General features: G+C 41.3%; 1 protein-coding gene across 1 annotated transcript in view; it reads right to left on the bottom strand.

Annotated features, from left to right (window-relative positions):
- Positions 1–23434, bottom strand: part of ntng1a (netrin g1a) — a gene marked incomplete at both ends in the record, with an annotated part of 316971 nt that extends 293537 nt beyond the window's left edge. Inside the window, one exon of the mRNA XM_083660799.1 lies at positions 23186–23434. Within this exon, the coding sequence (XP_083516925.1) occupies positions 23186–23434 (249 nt within the window). The remainder of the gene's footprint in view (positions 1–23185) is intronic.
- Positions 23435–24688: the final 1254 nt, after the last annotated feature.

The raw sequence follows: 24688 nt of genomic DNA, 5'->3' as shown, positions 1-24688 counted from the left end.
AGAGACATGTGGTTGACGCTCCTGCTATCATCAGACTGTTAAAAAGCTAGCAACAATAAGAGACATGTGGTTGACGCTCCTGCTATCATCAGACTGTTAAAAAGCTAGCAACAATAAGAGACATGTGGTCGACGCTCCTGCTATCATCAGACTGTTAAAAGGCTAGCAACAATAAGAGACATGCGGTCGACGCTCCTGCTATCATCAGACTGTTAAAAAGCTAGCAACAATAAGAGACATGCGGTTGACGCTCCCGCTATCATCAGACTGTTAAAAAGCTAGCAACAATAAGAGACATGTGGTTGACGCTCCCGCTATCATCAGACTGTTAAAAAGCTAGCAACAATAAGAGACATGCGGTCGACGCTCCTGCTATCATCAGACTGTTAAAAAGCTAGCAACAATAAGAGACATGCGGTTGACGCTCCCGCTATCATCAGACTGTTAAAAAGCTAGCAACAATAAGAGACATGCGGTTGACGCTCCCGCTATCATCAGACTGTTAAAAGGCTAGCAACAATAAGAGACATGTGGTTGACGCTCCTGCTATCATCAGACTGTTAAAAGGCTAGCAACAATAAGAGACATGTGGTTGACGCTCCCGCTATCATCAGACTGTTAAAAGGCTAGCAACAATAAGAGACATGTGGTTGACGCTCCCGCTATCATCAGACTGTTAAAAAGCTAGCAACAATAAGAGACATGTGGTCGACGCTCCTGCTATCATCAGACTGTTAAAAAGCTAGCAACAATAAGAGACATGTGGTCGACGCTCCTGCTATCATCAGACTGTTAAAAAGCTAGCAACAATAAGAGGCATGTGGTTGACGCTCCTGCTATTATCAGACTGTTAAAAAGCTAGCAACAATAAGAGACATGTGGTTGACGCTCCTGCTATTATCAGACTGTTAAAAAGCTAGCAACAATAAGAGACATGTGGTCGACGCTCCTGCTATCATCAGACTGTTAAAAAGCTAGCAACAATAAGAGACATGTGGTTGACGCTCCCGCTATCATCAGACTGTTAAAAAGCTAGCAACAATAAGAGACATGTGGTTGACGCTCCCGCTATCATCAGACTGTTAAAAAGCTAGCAACAATAAGAGACATGTGGTCGACGCTCCTGCTATCATCAGACTGTTAAAAAGCTAGCAACAATAAGAGACATGTGGTTGACGCTCCCGCTATCATCAGACTGTTAAAAAGCTAGCAACAATAAGAGACATGTGGTTGACGCTCCCGCTATCATCAGACTGTTAAAAAGCTAGCAACAATAAGAGACATGTGGTTGACGCTCCAGCTATCATCAGACTGTTAAAAAGCTAGCAACAATAAGAGACATGTGGTCGACGCTCCTGCTATCATCAGACTGTTAAAAAGCTAGCAACAATAAGAGACATGTGGTCGACGCTCCTGCTATCATCAGACTGTTAAAAAGCTGGCAACAATAAGAGACATGTGGTCGACGCTCCTGCTATCATCAGACTGTTAAAAAGCTAGCAACAATAAGAGACATGTGGTCGATGCTCCTGCTATCATCAGACTGTTAAAAAGCTAGCAACAATAAGAGACATGTGGTCGACGCTCCTGCTATCATCAGACTGTTAAAAAGCTAGCAACAATAAGAGGCATGTGGTTGACGCTCCTGCTATCATCAGACTGTTAAAAAGCTAGCAACAATAAGAGACATGTGGTTGACGCTCCTGCTATCATCAGACTGTTAAAAAGCTAGCAACAATAAGAGACATGTGGTTGACGCTCCTGCTATCATCAGACTGTTAAAAAGCTAGCAACAATAACAGACATGTGGTCGACGCTCCCGCTATCATCAGACTGTTAAAAAGCTAGCAACAATAAGAGACATGTGGTTGACGCTCCTGCTATCATCAGACTGTTAAAAAGCTAGCAACAATAAGAGACATGTGGTCGACGCTCCCGCTATCATCAGACTGTTAAAAAGCTAGCAACAATAAGAGACATGTGGTCGACGCTCCCGCTATCATCAGACTGTTAAAAAGCTAGCAACAATAAGAGACATGTGGTTGACGCTCCTGCTATCATCAGACTGTTAAAAAGCTAGCAACAATAAGAGACATGTGGTCGACGCTCCAGCTATCATCAGACTGTTAAAAAGCTAGCAACAATAAGAGACATGTGGTCGACGCTCCCGCTATCATCAGACTGTTAAAAAGCTAGCAACAATAAGAGACATGTGGTCGACGCTCCTGCTTTCATCAGACTGTTAAAAAGCTAGCAACAATAAGAGACATGTGGTCGACGCTCCCGCTGTCATCAGACTGTTAAAAAGCTAGCAACAATAAGAGACATGTGGTCGACGCTCCCGCTTTCATCAGACTGTTAAAAAGCTAGCAACAATAAGAGACATGTGGTCGACGCTCCCGCTTTCATCAGACTGTTAAAAAGCTAGCAACAATAAGAGACATGTGGTCGACGCTCCTGCTTTCATCAGACTGTTAAAAAGCTAGCAACAATAAGAGACATGTGGTCGACGCTCCTGCTTTCATCAGACTGTTAAAAAGCTAGCAACAATAAGAGACATGTGGTCGACGCTCCCGCTATCATCAGACTGTTAAAAAGCTAGCAACAATAAGAGACATGTGGTCGACGCTCCTGCTTTCATCAGACTGTTAAAAAGCTAGCAACAATAAGAGACATGTGGTCGACGCTCCCGCTGTCATCAGACTGTTAAAAAGCTAGCAACAATAAGAGACATGTGGTCGACGCTCCTGCTATCATCAGACTGTTAAAAAGCTAGCAACAATAAGAGACATGTGGTCGACGCTCCTGCTATCATCAGACTGTTAAAAAGCTAGCAACAATAAGAGACATGTGGTCGACGCTCCTGCTATCATCAGACTGTTAAAAAGCTAGCAACAATAAGAGACATGTGGTCGATGCTCCTGCTGTCATCAGACTGTTAAAAAGCTAGCAACAATAAGAGACATGTGGTCGACGCTCCAGCTATCATCAGACTGTTAAAAAGCTAGCAACAATAAGAGACATGTGGTCGACGCTCCTGCTTTCATCAGACTGTTAAAAAGCTAGCAACAATAAGAGACATGTGGTCGACGCTCCTGCTATCATCAGACTGTTAAAAAGCTAGCAACAAAAAGAGACATGTGGTTGACGCTCCTGCTATCATCAGACTGTTAAAAAGCTAGCAACAATAAGAGACATGTGGTCGACGCTCCCGCTATCATCAGACTGTTAAAAAGCTAGCAACAATAAGAGACATGTGGTCGACGCTCCCGCTATCATCAGACTGTTAAAAAGCTAGCAACAATAAGAGACATGTGGTCGACGCTCCTGCTATCATCAGACTGTTAAAAAGCTAGCAACAATAAGAGACATGTGGTCGACGCTCCTGCTATCATCAGACTGTTAAAAAGCTAGCAACAATAAGAGACATGTGGTCGACGCTCCTGCTATCATCAGACTGTTAAAAAGCTAGCAACAATAAGAGGCATGTGGTCGACGCTCCCGCTATCATCAGACTGTTAAAAAGCTAGCAACAATAAGAGACATGTGGTCGACGCTCCCGCTATCATCAGACTGTTAAAAAGCTAGCAACAATAAGAGACATGTGGTTGACGCTCCTGCTATCATCAGACTGTTAAAAAGCTAGCAACAATAAGAGACATGTGGTCGACGCTCCAGCTATCATCAGACTGTTAAAAAGCTAGCAACAATAAGAGACATGTGGTCGACGCTCCCGCTGTCATCAGACTGTTAAAAAGCTAGCAACAATAAGAGACATGTGGTCGACGCTCCTGCTATCATCAGACTGTTAAAAAGCTAGCAACAATAAGAGACATGTGGTCGACGCTCCTGCTATCATCAGACTGTTAAAAAGCTAGCAACAATAAGAGACATGTGGTCGACGCTCCTGCTTTCATCAGACTGTTAAAAAGCTAGCAACAATAAGAGACATGTGGTCGATGCTCCTGCTGTCATCAGACTGTTAAAAAGCTAGCAACAATAAGAGACATGTGGTCGACGCTCCAGCTATCATCAGACTGTTAAAAAGCTAGCAACAATAAGAGACATGTGGTCGACGCTCCTGCTTTCATCAGACTGTTAAAAAGCTAGCAACAATAAGAGACATGTGGTCGACGCTCCTGCTATCATCAGACTGTTAAAAAGCTAGCAACAAAAAGAGACATGTGGTTGACGCTCCTGCTATCATCAGACTGTTAAAAAGCTAGCAACAATAAGAGACATGTGGTCGACGCTCCCGCTATCATCAGACTGTTAAAAAGCTAGCAACAATAAGAGACATGTGGTCTATGCTCCCGCTATCATCAGACTGTTAAAAAGCTAGCAACAATAAGAGACATGTGGTCGACGCTCCTGCTATCATCAGACTGTTAAAAAGCTAGCAACAATAAGAGACATGTGGTCGACGCTCCTGCTATCATCAGACTGTTAAAAAGCTAGCAACAATAAGAGACATGTGGTCGACGCTCCTGCTATCATCAGACTGTTAAAAAGCTAGCAACAATAAGAGGCATGTGGTCGACGCTCCCGCTATCATCAGACTGTTAAAAAGCTAGCAACAATAAGAGACATGTGGTCGACGCTCCTGCTATCATCAGACTGTTAAAAAGCTAGCAACAATAAGAGACATTTGGTCGACGCTCCCGCTATCATCAGACTGTTAAAAAGCTAGCAACAATAAGAGACATGTGGTCGACGCTCCCGCTATCATCAGACTGTTAAAAAGCTAGCAACAATAAGAGACATTTGGTCGACGCTCCCGCTATCATCAGACTGTTAAAAAGCTAGCAACAATAAGAGACATGCAGTCAGTGGCGCAGTATTGTATAGGAAGCTGTGGACAATTCCAAGGGCCCTTGACTGACAGGGGCCCTGACAGGGGCCCTAAAAAAATTTGAAGACTGGAATTTTCTGCAGTAATAAATTATTAACCTATCGTCATTAATATAATATTTTATTCACAATGTAATATTAAAACTAATGGTTTATTTTATTTTTTTATTGTATTTTGGCAAAAAAAAATCATCCACCCTCCTCCCCCTTCGATTTTCATAAAATGGTTCAGTCCTGCCTCAAGTCCGCACCAAACCACGCAGAACTGCTATCAGAAATGCATAGTGAGTGAGATCATGGCAGCAGCAGCAGCATCATGTCTAAATAAGGCAAGAGAGCCAATTAAACAAAGGAAATGGTCAAAGTCATTGACATTAAGGTATTTTAGATAGGCAGCCCCTCCCCCGCCCAAGTATTTCTAAATAGTTTGATGCGGTTTCCCGGCCGCGTGTAACGTTTGCGCTATATAGAATCACAATCAGAATGATTAGAACAGCTGTTTAGATCATCACATTTCTACAGAACCATGGAGTGCTATACCTTATTCTGTTCATAAGAAGGAGGGCTTTCCACTTTACAAGTAAGCACAAATATATGAAAGCCTGAGAACGAAAAATAAGTAGTAATTCAAATAGTTACAAACCAGTTTGCAATCTCTTTGGATCTGACACATGACACCAGGGATAGCGGAACGCATCTGAACTTGGGGGGGCCGGGGGGCGTGTCGGGGGGGGGGGCGTGTCCCCCCGTCGGGGGGGGCGTGTCCCGCCCGAATCTCGGCAGCGCCGAAGAAAATTTTATGTTTTTTGGACTTTTATCCATATTTAGAAGAATATTTAATTTTAAATTAACATTAGGATTATACTGTTGTGATGTCATTATTCAGTATCTTCTCCTTTTCTAGTATTAGTATTAATATTAAATACTGAGTATCTCATGAAAAACTATTAATATTGCATCTTTTGTGTTTAGCTCCGTCTCGACTCACAGCATTGTAACATTGTAGTGCAGCAAGAAAGGAAAACTACTGTAAACATTTGAACCACATTTCTTGTTTAGAACCTATAGCTAGCAACATCGCCATCTCCTGAAAAACATTAATATTGCACCTTTCTTGTGGCTACATCACAGCATCTACTGAAAAACATTTATAGTGGATCTGACTTGTTTAGTTCACTTTAGATTCACATCACATCTGAAAAACAACCAGTCGAGTGTAATAAGTAAATGAGGTTTAATTGTTAAAAAAAAAAAAAAAAATCTAAAAAAAAAAAAAAAAAATTGGGGGGGGGGGGGGGGACTGAAAAGTACCCGGGCCGCGGCCCGGGTGGCCCGGGCGGTTCCGCGATCCCTGCATGACACACTCCGTTCTCCATCTACTCTCCAAAACGTTCCTGTGCTCCATAAGAGTAATAAACATTATGGATATGAATGAATTTGATTGTGATATTAAAGATAATGTATGTTAAATCAAACATGATGCTGTGATATTGTCCAAATCTCCAAGAAGCCTTTTATTTTTATTTTTTCCTGTGATGGCTATAGTATATTTAAGCAATATATCACGAGAGCAAGTGTGTTGTGGTGAATATATCCCCCTGATCAGTTGTTATCCCACGAGGCCGCAGGCCGAGTGGGATAACAACTGAGCAGGGGGATATATTCCACAACACACGCTGCTCGAGTGCTATATTGCTTTTATAAAAGGGTTCCAAGTATAATAATATAATAATAATAACACTATAAGTCCGACTGGCATGGTATTCTGAGAGTCAGTTGAAACACTACTGTAAGGCGGGACCTCTAGCAAGAAGATAGACGTGCGGGTGATTTGATTGGATCGTTCTGGAGACTGAAGTTGACATTGGCCAATCCTGGCGCTTGGCTGAGAGCTTTCTGGAAACCCAGGCAGCTCGAGCGCAGCGTTGCATTCTCAGGGCTTGCCCGACACCAACTAACGTTACGGGGTTAAATGCGGGGTTAAATGCGGAGTTAACAGCCTTTCTTTTGCAAAGAAGACATTAGCCCGCATCTATTCTTGTACAAAACATCATTTTCTGCGAAGTATTAGTAAAGTTATAAGCGAAGATCGATTCACAAGGATCTGACAGCTGTCTCCGCCATTTTTTTTCTTCTACGTTGTCATTTGAGGTAAGCCTTATTATTACTCTCTTAGTAAGAGAGTTGCCATGGCAACCAATAACCCATGGCCATGGGTTATTGAACTCGGTTACTGGAATTATACAATGGCTGTGAACCAATCAGATTGCTTGATTTGAGAGAGCCATTTTATAAAGTCCTACATAATAATGTCCTACTCAGTGGACTTACAGGGTCTGAGAGTTTATAGTGATACTCTTGTCTTGTCCTAACCATAGAACTGTCCTAGTGAATGTTATTCAACTTTTGTATATCCAACTGAAAATTAAGCTGTTAGTCCATAGTGAAATAGACTGTTACTTCACAGACATTTCTGAGTGTTTACATTTCGCTCCTCTTCTAGCCAATATTTAATCAATGCAGGGATTTTTTTTGCAAGCCATTCATACTAAATCAGTTGTCCCTGGCCTACAACAGTCTATAATAACAGACTCCTGTTGGACTCCATATGTGCATCAATATTCTTTCTAAGGCATTAGTTTACTGATAGTATTTCTTTGTTCACTCTGGGGTATTCAGAGCAAAGAGGGAGACAGAGAGCATGATGATTCAACAGGGCAAGGAGAGCTGGTATAGGTGATATGGAGGTGAGTGAGAAAGGGCAAATAATGACATTACAATAGTCTAATCTGAATATTAATTTAAAATCAGATATTCCTCCAAATCGGGCTTCAAATGGCCAAAATTCGGACGGCGGCATCGGTGGGCCTGATATGGTATCCTTTCATGGGGCCCAAAATCCCTGGCCGTGCCCCTGCATGCGGTCGACAGCGCAGCGGCAGCTCGCGTTATCATCACAGGCTAGAAACAAACAATAATCATCAGTGGTGGAGTAGCTGAAAGCCACACTTACCAGAAAATGGCTTTAGTCACTTATTAAGTATAACTAAGTATCAAAAGTAATTTCCTATTAAACGTGCTCAAGTATTGAATATAAAAGTATGAGTAAATGCTGTTAATAAAAAAGCAAGCAGATTAGAAGGAGAGCTCCGCACATCTCTTTTTCGGGCAGGTGCGTCGGACAGGAACAGTGCCACACACCGTCCAAACTTGCAATAAGAATTTATTTTGTGACGTTTCGGTCAATGACCTTTTTCAAACAAACAAAAAAAAAAGCAAGCAAAATACATGCCAAGGCTTGAGTGGAAATCATCTTCTTCTTGAGTTTTTTAGGCCTCTTTCACTGCAACGTTTTGAGATCGTAAAGCAGGAAGGAAAACAGTTTTCATCAGTAACATTAAAGCTGCAGTCAGTGATGTTTTTGTCTTAAAATAAGTGTTAAATGGCTCTATATTCTTACAGCAATCACTGAAATAGAGTGTTTGGTCAGTGACTTGAAACCCCCAACTGTCCTCGATCTCTCTCCTGTAGTCCTGCAGGCAGGGCGGACGTATCTCTGCAACCGTAACTCAGAGACTCACGGATGCGTCATTGGATTCGGGGTGAAAAAATACATATAGTCCATTAAAAGCATCGCGATTGGACCTTCTGTTTCTCAGAAAATGTCAACTTTTCTCTGATTGGATCAAAATTGGCGCCGACCTCAAACTATCCAATCAGAGAAAAGTTGACATTTTCTTGGAAACGGAAGGTCAGATCGCGATCCCTGTAAAGGACTACATGTATTTTTTCTATTTTTTCTATTTTGGGAAATGTAATTAGTTACTGACTACTCCTTAAAAAAGTAAAAGATACTTTACTGATTCCTTTTTCAAAAGTAATTAGTTACATTACTAGTTGATTTTTCTTTTCTTTTTTACCCCCGAAAAAGTGACATACAACCAAGCCCACTCCTTTTACAACTGAACCTACTTTATTGGAATGACATACAGGAGTCCACCATCGGCCAAACTGCATAACTGTCAACATTGCAGCCTCTCAAACCTGATGGGATACGCAATACCTAGGCTCACCTGCTGTGCGGGCGAGCCCACCGCTGCGTGGGCTCGCATAGGCAGCTCGGCCGCTGCGCGGCCTCACCCATTACTGCCCAACACTGCTTGCAGGCCTCCAAATTTCTTCTGCTTTTATTTTGTAGTAACGAGTAACAAAAATGCTTAGGGGAAATGCAATTGAGTACGTAAGTATACATTTTATTTAGGAAATGTAGTGGGGTAAAAATTAAAGTTGACAGAAATATAAATACTCAAATAAAGTACTCAAATACCACTGACAACAATAACAATAATAACAGTCATCATAATAAACTCGGTTTCAACTGTGCCTTTGCTGCCGGTGGGGAAATAGAGCCACTGAACAGGCATCAGACACGGATGACCGCAGTTGATCCAGGATTTAGCCATTGTCCAATTTACCCACAAAGCCAATAAGAAACACACTTCGTGCTCGAGCCCGGATCAATCAGAGGTCGCAGCGGCCGCCCCAGAGGGAGAGCGCCAGGGTGACCCCAGTCACCCCACTTTGGCGTTGACCTCCCAGAAACGGCGTCCTATCATCGCCACCAAGACACACACACACTCATGCACACACACACACACACACACACACACACACACAGACGCGCGCGCTTGGAGTCAGACAATCATGGCAGTCAGCGCTTTTCAAAAGTGCCTTGGAGATGTCGGGTTGAATAATGTGTCCTATGAATAAAACACATTAGCTACAAAACATATTGAATTATTCACATTTCAGAAGCCCCCCCCCCCCACACACACACACACCTCCCCAATGCAGGAGATATGAGGTCTTCAGTCACCGTATGCTTTGCACATAGTCCTCTGAGTCTCTCTCTCACACAGGAGATATGAGGTCTTCAGTCACCGTATGCTTTGCACATAGTCCTCTGAGTCTCTCTCTCACACAGGAGATATGAGGTCTTCAGTCACCGTATGCTTTGCACATAGTCCTCTGAGTCTCTCTCTCACACTGTTGCTGCATCTCTCTCTCCCCTCTCCCTCGCTGCTCGGCTCACTCTCTCTGCAATGTGTATTTTGTTAATTCCTCGCCTTCTCCCCCCCTCTCCTCTCAGCTGACTTTCTGCTGATGGCGACCGTCTATTTATACTCCTCAAGTCACTACTTTTCCTGGAACATCTCACTATTTATCTAAAGAGCTCTTGAAGCTGTTGAGGGAGTGCATTATTTTGTTCTGAGAGAATCTTGGATGGCTCTGGAACACACGGCGGCCCAAAATGGATTGGTCATTTAGCGTTAATACAAGGTGACCATGCTGTGAGTTTCAAAGTGAAAAGGACCCAAATAAGTATGAGGAAGGGTTGGTAATGAAATACTTGCCCTGATATGCATCTTTTTCTCATTTTGCTTTTCGGGTTCCTCCAGGAATATGTGATTTATTTTCCTAAATTAACAGTGCCATGGAAATCTTGAAGCGGCAAACCCAAAAATGAACAAATCATCGTCGTCGCCTTTTTTACGGTGCTTAAATATAAAACGCTTTTCATCTTTTACAAAATGTCAAGGATTGCACTTAAGCCGACATAATTTTACCACAATAAATAGTGTCAAAGCATTTTCCTGCAAATAAAGTAAACACAGAAAATTGAATAAAAAATAAAAAAATAAAAAGCAATGTCAAGTGTATTTTGGTCATAATGGCACAGATTCAAATCAACAAAATGATGAAGCCCTCGTTTGTAGGGTTAAACTAAAAAGTTGCAGCTTTTCATATACAGTAAATACATGTGCATTTTCCAACTCTCTATCAGCAATTGATACCATAAAATAGTGGTTTCGTTTGGAATAAACAGGAGAAAAACTGGGTAATTAGCATGAGCAGTGATAGCTACCATCAAGGTAATGACCGCTTACCACCAGGTGTCACCATAATCGAAACAAGAATCTCGCAGATTGCACAGATTGACTCAAAGTCACATCATACAGTTTTCCATACACCAGTGTAGTGTACAATCAGAAGCACAACATAATGCCAGTTAGGGCTGCACGATATTGGAAAAAACTGACATTGCAATATTTTTTTATTCTGCGATATATATTGCGATATGAAAAAATACAGGAATTTTCACCAAAAGTCTTGAATAGGTCTATCAAGCCTTGCTCATTTAAGAAGGTGGCCTAGTGGGTAACGTGTGCGGTTGACGTAGTAGGAAGTGAGTGTGTTTTTAGCCACAGACAGGGTGAGTTGCAGGATCCTAAGTGAGTAAAAGTACTATAGTTAGTAGGAAAAGAGCTTAGAACGTCACCGAGAGGGCATGCATTACTGTATGTTATCAGTTCATTTACCTTACTTGACATTGCATGCTCTGGATGTGACTATTGCGCATGTGCACATTGCGATGACGATGCTGAAACGATATATTGTGCAGCCCTAATGCCAGTGGATGTAAACTTCTAATTTCTTCAACCACACCAACTGATCTGAGGCTTTAGAAGTGTCTGCCAAGTACAAAGACATACACATAGCCAGCCTCCTTATCATATGAGACATCCACCGTTCTGGGGGGATGGGAGGTAAACAGAAACATCATTAAATTAAATGTTGGCAGCAGGTAAGTCGATTCCTGGGTTGAAAAAACAAGCTGGATTGTATTTTCTTTTACGGGGAACACCAGCTAATGTTTCCTCACCAAACTGGATGCATAGCTTCTAGGAATAGACCTACAGTACACCTCTTCAAATACAGGACATACTGCACAAGTACGCAAAGACAATAAGATGTTACAGCTACACGATTTCAAATGATCAACTTGCAAAGCCTTTCCCTGGGCCTCATATCACAAAGCACGGTGCTGACTGACTCACGCAGAAGCAGAGAAACAGCTCAGAAACCTACTACACGCTACATTATTATTCCTAAACGACTTCACAGCTAGGTTTTTTTTAGCGTGGGTTTTAATTGGTTGACTCAAAGTAAATATGTAAAGAGCTCAAAATGGATGATTCTGTCACATTTTCCCACATGATATTTCACCATATGATGTCATGGCAGGATACAAATTCAGATGATTAAAACAGCTTTGGAAACTGTTTGGAAGTGAAGAGAGATATTTAGGTCCTGACTTCACCAAAGCTCCAACCCCCACAGGTACTGTACACCTCCAACTGAAGCTCCAACCCCCACAGGTACTGTACACCTCCAACTGATTCAACCCCCACAGGTACTGTACACCTCCAACTGATTCAACCCCCACATGTACTGTACACCTCCAACTGATTCAACCCCCACAGGTACTGTACACCTCCAACTGATTCAACCCCCACAGGTACTGTACACCTCCAACTGATTCAACCCCCACAGGTACTGTACACCTCCAACTGATTCAACCCCCACATGTACTGTACACCTCCAACTGATTCAACCCCCACAGGTACTGTACACCTCCAACTGATTCAACCCCCACAGGTACTGTACACCTCCAACTGATTCAACCCCCACAGGTACTGTACACCTCCAACTGATTCAACCCCCACAGGTACTGTACACCTCCAACTGATTCAACCCCCACAGGTACTGTACACCTCCAACTGATTCAACCCCCACAGGTACTGTACACCTCCAACTGATTCAACCCCCACAGGTACTGTACACCTCCAACTGATTCAACCCCCACAGGTACTGTACACCTCCAACTGATTCAACCCCCACAGGTACTGTACACCTCCAACTGATTCAACCCCCACAGGTACTGTACACCTCCAACTGATTCAACCCCCACAGGTACTGTACACCTCCAACTGATTCAACCCCCACAGGTACTGTACACCTCCAACTGATTCAACCCCCACAGGTACTGTACACCTCCAACTGATTCAACCCCCACAGGTACTGTACACCTCCAACTGATTCAACCCCCACAGGTACTGTACACCTCCAACTGATTCAACCCCCACAGGTACTGTACACCTCCAACTGATTCAACCCCCACAGGTACTGTACACCTAACCTGACGCTGCCAGATCGATGAGTTTGCTTCAAATATCTGTTTCACAAACAACATCCATCTGGATTCGGCCAAGCTACATTGCTGAAGAGGGCGGTCACTTTTTTCAAGCTACTAGGCAGGTGATTGGATGGACCGTCTGTCTGTCACCGTCTGGGCTTGCCAGCGCCAACCAATCAGATCGACTTCCCTTCATGACGTAGCAGCGCCTGATCAGCTAGGACTACAATTGCTAATAGTTAGCATGGAGGTCGCAGATTTTTTGCTGTTTTTGTAAGGTGAATATTGGGTGCAACCATTGACTATTCAATTTGCCAAAAGAAAGAAGAATTACTGCAGATGTCTGACTGAGGATGAAGTGCAGGTAGGCCATTTTGCACGTTAAATGTAACTGATTGGATTAACTGATGTTACGCTAACGATAGCAACATTTGGAGGTTGGGGTGCTACGTCTGATGATTGATGATTAATGTTAACGTTAACAGCGATTCATTCATAACACATATCGTTGTTCGTTTCTTCAGGGAACTGATGACACGATATGACACCGAGTGGCACGCACCCTGGACGGCTAACGTCATGGAGACGCAACGCTCTCTAGCCTTTATGATCATGGCAACAACCAAATGCTTTGATACAATATAATGATTTAACGCTACTATTTAACTGGTGAATTTTAGCATATGTGTCAGTGGAATGGTAGATATTTACGCATGACTGGAGAATGTTATTTGCTTACTTTTGTAATAAACTAAACGGAGAAATGACGGCCGTGTGTGGTGTTGTTGTTACATAATCTGCTGGTCTTGAGGCACGATTGGGTCAAATGATAAGACGATGTAAATGCATAAAGATGTTGTCAGATGAATCTGCGAAAGGGAGCTGCCTGGAGCCCAGAGGACGTCAACAGAGAAGAGGAAAAACACCCTGGTTACACCATGCAGCATGTATTTGGATATAATCTCTAACTTTAAGAATGGTTCCTTGTTGATATACCGTATTCCTAGTATTGGCTCCCATGACGTTTGTTTACCCCCTATCTAAAGTACAAGTGCAAAATCTTAAGCTACCGGTATGTTCTATCGATAAACCAATTTCTCGAATAACAGCTCCAAAATATCAGACATATAGGACTACTATATGCTAGAGCTATATTCACACTTCACAGTATAATTTATGCAAGCGGGGGAAAATATCAGATAAACTGATTGTTGTATTGTATCCTGAGATCTTTAATCTCGCCTGTATAACATAATATGTCACTCGGACACCAACGTGAGTTAACGTGGTTTATTAAACAGCAGCCAACATTCCAATCATAGCAGAATACACTTCAGCTAGCAGTAAAGGGACAATACATCACACTGATCTTTGCAGTTCTGTGTTGATTAGCTAATAATTCAGTGGCATTTTGATTAACGTTATGATTTATTTCGATTTGGAACAAAAATGATGGTTTAACAGATTGCATGTTTACTGGGCTGTGGTGAGAGTGAGAAGGGCTTTGTGTTTGTGTGACTTGCGTGAATGGCTAGCCGTTAGCCATTACAGCCTTACAGCTAATAAGTTATCCCAGCCTAGCGGTCTGAAGGCTATCTCCCCAAATTCTACAACAATGTCTTGTTTACTAACGTTCATAGTTGATAACATTACAGCAATACAGTTACGGTTTCGTACTCACTGTAAGATCAAGTGTTTAACGTTTATGTTAGCTTATTGTTTTGAATAGAATGTTTGACTAGCACACTGGAGCTAGCCTCGGTAGCCGCCGCCATGTTGAATAGTGAAAGAACTACAAACGCAGAGGCGCCTCTCGGTGGCGTCACACCCGGTCTCGCCTAAAGCCCGCCCCTAGCTCACGCTGATTGGTGCGCCTGTGTGGCGGCCGGTTTGAATGCATCTCTGAGGCCAGGGCCAGACTGAGGTGGATTGTGAATTTGTGGAACAATGCCGCCCCCGTCTGGTGGAGTCAGGCTACTGTACACCTCCAACTGATTCAAATGATGGCACTTCATCAGAAAGCCATGACATCGTTTTCTGGAATTGTACAAGCTGGTTAAAGGCACAGTCAACTCAGTGTGTTCTGACCCACTGTAATTGTGATATAGTGAATCATCAGTGATATGTGACATAGTGATATAGTGAATATATAGTGAATAGTGATATAGTGAATCATCAGTGATATGTGACATAGTGATATAGTGAATATATAGTGAATAGTGATATAGTGAATAATCAGCAGTGTTGGGCACTCATTACTAAAAAAGTAATATATTACATATTACTCGTTACTATTTTCAAAAGTAATATTATTACTTTACTTATTACTCCATGCCAAAAGTAATTCGTTAGATACTCGTTATATTACTTTTCCGTTACATTCCACACAAATGGCAATAGGCCTTTTTCACTGCAGCGATTTTGTATCTAAAAGGCAGGAGGTAACACAGGTGCACCAAGATGTTAATTAGGGCTTCCAACTTCCAGTCCATTTAGGTGTTCCAGTGCTGGAGCCTTAATTAGTTAGTTGGTTGCACCTGTGTATACTCTGTCTTCTAGACACAAATGGCCGTTGTGAAAAAGGCCCATAGCATTTTTCTCATCAAAATGCAGACTTTGCGGTGCGAATGTGTGAACTATTATGTGCCGTTCCATTTAAACTAATCGCTTTGCCAGAGCACAGCTTCCTACAGAGATGCTTGATGAAGAGCACACCTGGCTCAAAGTGATGACTGACAAGATGCAATCTTTTATCTTCTGTTTTATAGAATGCAGTATGCACTGCCAATGCAAACTCAATACGTATAGGCTACATCTTTGCTTAACAAATTTGTGTCACAAATAACGTTAGCTCTGCAACATTAACCTGACAATAATAACAGCAATGTTTGATGTCCACCAGCTTGTGAGTTTTTACGTTATCTCTGTATTTGAACAGTTTTCCGGTTTCTGTTGTGCTGTCCTCTCGTCTCGTAACGTTAACGTTAGGAAGTTTGAGCTCGTGTTTTTCACAGTGGAAAGAGTGTTGCCTACCTGTCCTGGACACCGTTTACATTTGACTTTGATGTTCAATCGTGTCACCTTTCTTCCCGACAAAAACAAAGTCATGGGAATATATCCGCAGCCACGGATTTTCCTCCTCGGCTCAGCAGGACAGAGAGGGAGGTGTCAGGTGTGCTTGCCTGCCTGCCTGTTGCTGCTCTGAATGGGCTCTGCGGTGACGTCACCTTGTTTTGGGAGCGTTAAAGCCATGCTGTTTGTGATCAGTGAATGCCGACTGCGTGTCGTTTTGCAGCGCAGCGGCATCACAGAATGGACTCAACAAAAGATGTAACGACTAACGTAACGAGCTCGTTTATCTTGAAGTAACTGTAATATTATTACTTATATTCTATAGTAATTCGTTACACTACTCGTTACTTGGAAAAAGTAATATTATTACAGTAACGAGTAACTAGTAACTCGTTACTTCCCAACACTGATCATCAGTGATATGTGACATAGTGATATAGTGAATATATAGTGAATAGTGATATAGTGAATCATCAGTGATATGTGACATAGTGATATAGTGAATATATAGTGAATAGTGATATAGTGAATCATCAGTGGTATGTGACATAGTGATATAGTGAATATATAGTGAATAGTGATATAGTGAATCATCAGTGATATGTGACATAGTGATATAGTGAATATATAGTGAATAGTGATATAGTGAATCATCAGTGATATGTGACATAGTGATATAGTGAATATATAGTGAATAGTGATATAGTGAATCATCAGTGATATGTGACATAGTGATATAGTGAATATATAGTGAATAGTGATATAGTGAATCATCAGTGATATGTGACATAGTGATATAGTGAATATATAGTGAATAGTGATATAGCGAATCATCAGTGATATGTGACATAGTGATATAGTGAATATATAGTGAATAGTGATATATTGAATCATCAGTGATATGTGACATAGCGATATAGTGAATATAGTGAATAGTGATATATTGAATCATCAGTGATATAGTGATATATAGTGAATATATAGTGAATAGTGATATAGTGAATCATCAGTGGCATGTGACATAGTGATATAGTGAATATAGTGAATAGTGATATATTGAATCATCAGTGATATGTGACATAGTGATATAGTGAATATATAGTGAATAGTGATATAGTGAATCATCAGTGATATGTGACATAGTGATATAGTGAATATAGTGAATAGTGATATATTGAATCATCAGTGATATAGTGATATATAGTGGATATATAGTGAAAAGTGATATATTGAATCATCAGTGATATGGGAGATAGTGATATAGTGAATATATAGTGAATAGTGATATAGTGAATCATCAGTGATATGTGACATAGTGATATAGTGAATATATAGTGAATAGTGATATAGTGAATCATCAGTGATATGTGACATAGTGATATAGTGAATATATAGTGAATAGTGATATAGTGAATCATCAGTGATATGTGACATAGTGATATAGTGAATATATAGTGAATAGTGATATAGTGAATCATCAGTGATATGTGACATAGTGATATAGTGAATATATAGTGAATAGTGATATATTGAATCATCAGTGATATGTGACATAGTGATATAGTGAATATAGTGAATAGTGATACATTGAATCATCAGTGATATAGTGATATATAGTGAATATATAGTGAATAGTGATATAGTGAATCATCAGTGGTATGTGACATAGTGATATAGTGAATATAGTGAATAGTGATATATTGAATCATCAGTGATATGTGACATAGTGATATAGTGAATATACAGTGAATAGTGATATAGTGAATCATCAGTGATATGTGACATAGTGATATAGTGAATATAGTGAATAGTGATATATTGAATCATCAGTGATATAGTGATATATAGTGAATATTAGGGCTGGGTCGGTTTGAAAATTTTAAAACCGGTTCGATATTGCTGTCTAAACCGGATCGAACCGGTATACCGATTTTTTTTTTTAATTAAAAAAAAAAAAAAAAAAAAAGAAAATTTTTTTTTCAAGCAGGGCTCCCGAGTGTGGCCCATAACTGTCTGTAGTGCAACTTCAGTCCACCTGATAGCGATAATACACCTCTAAGCTGGTATTGTCAACCAGCAATGATACTGAATAAAAACAAGCAGGACACCTGTGTAACAAACACACCCTGTATTTATTTCTCATAACTATTCAGCTCAACTTTTCTTCTAAACATCAAAATAATAAATGAAATAAGACTTCTGCCTATAGTGCAACTTGAGAAAAAGGCTAATAAAAACACAAGCAGTGCAATCAGAATGGATTGGCTTACAGCTGAGCTGCCTTATAAACTTAAAAACTCACAAATTCACACAATATAGGCCCTAGGCATGGGTCGGTTTGAACATTTTGAAACCGGTTCGATATTCCCCAAAAAAACGTATCAAAGCGGCTGCAGTTGGTGGCGATAATGCACCTCTAAGCTGGTATGCTGCCAACCAGCACGAACACTGAATACAAATAAGCAGAACCTTTTAACTGTAACAACACACTGTTTTTATTTCTCATAACTATTCAGCTTAACTTTTCTTCAAACATCAACATAATAAACAAAATAAGACTTTTGCCTACTAGTGCAACTTGAGAAGAGGCTAATACGAACAATAGTGCAATCAGAATGGACTGGCAAAAAAAAAAAAAAAAAAAACTTAAAAAAAAAAAAACTTTTTTTTTTTTTTTTTTTTTAGGTTTTTTCGGTTTGCACGTGATCAAACCGGTTTGGGCTCGTATACCGAACCGAACCGGTAAAACCGGAAATCGACCCATGCCTAGTGAATATATAGTGAAAAGTGATATATTGAATCATCAGTGATATGGGAGATAGTGATATAGTGAATATATAGTGAATAGTGATATAGTGAATCATCAGTGATATGTGACATAGTGATATAGTGAATATATAGTGAATAGTGATATAGTGAATCATCAGTGATATGTGACATAGTGATATAGTGAATATATAGTGAATAGTGATATAGTGAATCATCAGTGATATGTGACATAGTGATATAGTGAATATATAGTGAATAGTGATATAGTGAATCATCAGTGATATGTGACATAGTGATATAGTGAATATATAGTGAATAGTGATATAGTGAATCATCAGTGGTATGTGACATAGTGATATAGTGAATAGTGATATATTGAATCATCAGTGATATAGTGATATATAGTGAATATATAGTGAATAGTGATATATTGAATCATCAGTGATATGGGAGATAGTGATATAGTGAATATATAGTGAATAGTGATATAGTGAATCATCAGTGGTATGTGACATAGTGCTATAGTGAATATATAGTGAATAGTGATATAGTGAATCATCAGTGATATAGTGATATATAGTGAATATATAGTGAATAGTGATATAGTGAATCATCAGTGATATGCGATATATAGTGAATATATAGTGAAAAGTGATATAGTGAATCATCAGTGATATCGTGATATATAGTGAATATATAGTGAATAGTGATATAGTGAATCATCAGTGATATCGTGATATATAGTGAATATATAGTGAATAGTGATATAGTGAATCATCAGTGATATGTGACATAGTGCTATAGTGAATATATAGTGAATAGTGATATAGTGAATCATCAGTGATATCGTGATATATAGTGAATATATAGTGAATAGTGATATATTGAATCATCAGTGATATGTGACATAGTGCTATAGTGAATATATAGTGAATAGTGATATAGTGAAGCATCAGTGATATCGTGATATATAGTGAATATATAGTGAATAGTGATATAGTGAATCATCAGTGATATGTGACATAGTGCTATAGTGAATATATAGTGAATAGTGATATAGTGAATCATCACTGATATAGTGATATATAGTGAATATATAGTGAATAGTGATATAGTGAATCATCAGTGGTATGTGACATAGTGATATAGTGAATATATAGTGAATAGTGATATAGTGAATCATCAGTGATATGTGACATAGTGCTATAGTGAATATATAGTGAATAGTGATATAGTGAATCATCAGTGATATGTGACATAGTGATATAGCGAATATATAGTGAATAGTGATATATTGAATCATGAGTGATATGGGACATAGTGATATAGTGAATATATAGTTCATCTGAATATATAATTCTGTCTTGTTTATGTTTGAGCGTTTTGTAGCTTGTTTGTTGATTTGTTTGTATTGTTGAACTTGAATGATTTGTGTCTTGTAAGCCCAGACGGGCTGGGCACCTTGAATATGGTGCATGACACAGAAATAAAAATCTATCTATCTATCTATCTATCTATCTATAGTGAATCGTGATATAGTGAATCATCAGTGAAATGATCTGTCTGTAAACAATAGTTGGACAAATTACATCTACTTATCATGCTCAAAGTAGATGTGATAGTAAACCCAGAGGTTTTTCAAAGTGGGAGGCGGGCCTCCCCAGGGGGGCTCCAAACAGTTTCAGGGGAGGCTCAGTAAATTGTTGTTATTTGGTGTAGTCTGAAGTATGTAAAACAGCAATACAGGGCTCGACATTAACGGCTGCCCGGTTGCCCCGGGCAACCAAAAAAAACATGGGGCAACCATTTCTCGGTCTTTGGTTGCCCCAGGGGCAACCACGATTTAACATGCAACAAAATATGTACAGCAGCAAACAGCAAAATATACACCAAATAAATGTTTTAATACTTGTTGTGAGTGACATATATGTGACATTTTATTGCTGTTACAATCGAAACGATGTTACTAATTACCAGTCGGAACCTACGTGATGCATGCTGCACGTGCGGTATGTTTAACGAGTACTGACTCGGACAGGTGGGGCTGCTCGCACACAATCACAGCGGCTGCAAGACGCAAGAAGAACCTCGTCCGCCCGCAGCCCCGCACAGAAACAAAGGACGAGGAAATTGTCATTGAGGTGAAATACCCGTGCGTCTTTGAACGGGACGGAAAACGAATGCTATACTGCAAAGCATGTAGCCTACAACAAGCGCTTAGGTCTCATATGCTTCCCGCATCGGCGAGTGTCCACACGGAAAAGTTAGTTAAATCAGCAGACGCGCCCCTCCACAAGGCTGCTGTGCAGACGGTTTTCGCCTGGCTGTGCACACCCCGAATTGTGTAACTACGTGGACGCGGCTGGGCGGACAAAGTGGAGTTTTCAAGACTCCAGCTCACTTCCGCGAGCAGAAACCCACACACAGTGTATAAACGCTCCACACGTTTCCTCGTCAAGATTCAGTGTCTCTCATTTCCGTGCGACAGCCCAAACTTCAAGCATAATTCCAGCATAACGCTATACTGCAAAGCATGTAGCCTACAACAAGCCTACAACATACACCTCGACCAGGACATCCTTCAAAAACGTTTTACCACCGCGTATATGTGCTGAGAAATGATTTGCATCCCTGGCCTGTCAGCCTCTCATACGGGGTGAGAGAGAGAGGGATTGCAGGGCCGCTTCTGGGCCTTTTGGGGCCCTATGCAACATCAGAGTGGGGGCCCCAAACCACTGTCATCAAAGTATCCCTGAATGAACATGAGGAGGGCAGGCCCGGCGTTAGGGGCGGGCCTGACCGGGCCGGGCCTGACCGGGCCGGGCCTGACCGGGCAGGGCCTGACCGGGCCGGGCCCCCCCATTTAACAAACTGGCCCCCCCATTCAATTTTTTTTTTTTTTTTTTTTTTTTTTTGCTAAAAACGTTTTTCTGTTTTAAAGTTTAACATGGAATCTGGCTGTCATTAGGCATTGATTAACTCAATGCTATTGCTAACTGTTACTTTGAACATCCATTTGCAATGATTCTGGCTGGATATTAACTATTGTAAATTTGTCACAATGAATGCAATTTGTGCACAATGTGTAAATACACTTAATATTAATTGTTTAGGCCTAATTATTTGTAAAGTCACAACACATTAGAGATGTGTGTAGTTCTTCACAGATTTAGCCTCTTCATTTTGCTCTCAAATGCACCAGGTTGATGCATTTTACTTTAAAATGTACAAAATCTTCTTCCGGGGGAGAATCCCCCCGGACCCCCCTTGGGTAGCTTGGCCCCCCCAAGCTAGGGGCAGGCCCCCTCTGTAACTTGGGTCTGGAGCCGGGCCTGGAGGAGGGTAGGCTACTTAATTATCAATAACGCTTTTAATTAATAAATTAAGCACAATATGAACAATAACTGTTGAAAAATATATGAAAATGAAAGTTCACAAATATTAGTTAAATGCTTTCAGTGCAAATGCATTATAAAAACAAAAAATAAGATTTGTTTAGAAAACGAAATGACACAAATTTATTATTATTATTATTATCATTATTACTACTACTACACCCGGTGCGCACACTGAATAGGCCTATTATACTATACTATAGATTATTATACTTACTTTTCTGTCACATCGTCATTATTAAGCCGGCTTATGACTGCATAGTATCTTAATTACTCAAAATATAAAGCGACTAAAATTGGGCAACCATATTTTTATTCGGGCAACCAAAAGCTCTTGCCAGGTTGCCCCTCCGGCAACCACTTTTAAAAGTTAACGTCGAGCCCTGCAATATCAGGCTATCTTGGATCAATTGTTGAGTATCTCTGCACGAGTGGCCATGCTAATCTTCTCTAAGGCTGCAACTAACGATTATTTTCATAATCGATTAGTTTGGTCTATAAAATGTCAGAAAATTGTGAAAAATGACGATCAGTGTTTCCCAAAGTCCAAGATGACGTCCTCAGATGTCTCATTTTGTCCACAACCCAAAGATATTCAGTTTACTGTCATAGATGAATAAAGAAACCAGAAAATATTCACAAGCTGAAATCAGAGAATTTTGACTTTTTCTCATAAAATTCTACTGAAAACTATTAATCGATTATCAAAATAGTTGTCGATTATTTTTCTGTCGATCAACTAATTGATTAATTGTTGCAGCTCTAATCTTCTCTGTATCAAAACCAATATAGTATGTGTTAACGTAGTAACACAATTGTTGAGTATCTATGGGATCAAATAACATAATCCTGATCCCAAGAATTTAACAAAACTAAGCAAGCAAACTAGTGGGAGGCACCTTTTTCCAAGCTGTGTCTGAGGGGAGGCCAAAGTATAGTTTCTAGAATAGAAAGATAGAAATCTGTGGAGTGGTTAAAAAGTTGAGTTTTTATGACTTCAACCTAAGTGTATGTAAACTTCCGACTTCAACTGTATATGGCAGGGCAGGGCGAAACTCACCAGGGCGCAGTAGGTCTCTGGAGGGTCTCCGCAGGTGATGTTGGGGGGATCCAGAGACACCTTCAGGAACTGGGTCATATCTGCGGCCTCCGGCTGGCAGGCCATGTAGTCCCAGGTCAGTCCTTCGTCTGTGTACACCTGGGACTTACACACGTCATAGTGGCCCCAGGCCGCGGGGTAGTGCTGCATGGCCGCCTGGCAAACGCCCGTCCACAGCGCCTGCAGCCAAAACGCCAAATGGAAACGCATGACTGGGTTCCCTCTCGGCTCCCTCTCAGGGACCCGGAACTCCTCGGGAAGGTGTGAGAACCTCTTCTAGCTTTGCTGCAACTCAGTCAACCGGTTTCCACCTTTGCTGAGGGGGAAGAGGCCGCATGCCAGGCTCCCTTTCGCAGTTTGGGTCTCTCTCCAGTCTCGGGTTTATCTCTTCCAGGTGGGCGCTTTCTCTTGCGGTGGCCGGATAACTTGGAGCGATGGCGTGGTCACCGGCCCGCTGAGAAGGTAGGAGGAGAGGATGGAGCGATGGCGTGGTCACCGACCCGCTGAGAAGGTAGGAGGAGAGGGTGGGGGGAGGGAGGAGGCGGGGGGAGGTGGAGGAAGAGGGGGGAGGCGAGAAGGAGATAGCCCTCTGACACGCTGATAGGAAGATGAGTGACAGGTCTCCTCAGCTCGGCTGGCTGTCAATCATGGTGGTGGTCCCGCGTGGCGATCTGGTGCTGGGGAGAAATGGGAAATAGAAGAAGGGGGTGGGGGTGAGTATACAGCATTTGACAGCGAGAGAACATTAGCTGGCGCCCTGGCATGGGTGGAAGGTGCTGGTGTGTGTGCGTGTGCGCAAGCGTTGGACGGCTGCTAACAAGGTGCTAGGGTTGGCGTTGGTTGTCCGTCAAAACGGAGAGAGCGAGTAACCGAGGCCATCAAGGAAAATTGGATCCTACCTCTTTCACACCAAGTCCACACCTCGCTCGGCGGTATCAAGTCCACACCTCGCTCGGCGGTATCAAGTCCACACCTCACTCGGCGGTATCAAGTCCACACCTCACTCGGCGGTATCAAGTCCACCGTTTTTAATCAATGAGCTAGAACAGGGATACTCAACTGGCGGCCCGCGGGCCACATTCGGCCCGCGGTGTGGCCCCCTGTGTGGCCCGCGATGGAATTGCAAAAAAAAAATTCTGGCCCATACTCCACTTCTGTTATAGCATTTCAGCCTGGAATATGGAATATCTTTCAATAATCTATGATTTAGCCGCTAAATTGTCAAATACCGCCGTCTGCTCGCTACCCAGGCACTTATGTATGTACTTAACCTAACTAACTATCCGGTGTGCAACATTGTCAGACTAAACTTCGACTGACACCCCAAAAACCTACAATCCGCTACAGAAAAATGTATATTGTTTGTTTATTAACTGGCCCCTGGCCTTCTATCATTTCTAGAAAGTAAAGGTGGCCCCCGGGCAAAGCAAGTTGAGTATCCCTGAGCTAGAAAGTTGATCATAG

The sequence above is a fragment of the Poromitra crassiceps genome (genome assembly GCF_964638095.1).
Source record: "Poromitra crassiceps genome assembly, chromosome: 2".
Lineage (NCBI taxonomy): Eukaryota > Metazoa > Chordata > Actinopteri > Beryciformes > Melamphaidae > Poromitra > Poromitra crassiceps.
Note: the sequence above shows the minus strand (reverse complement) of the source record. Positions and strands in the feature narration are given on the sequence as shown.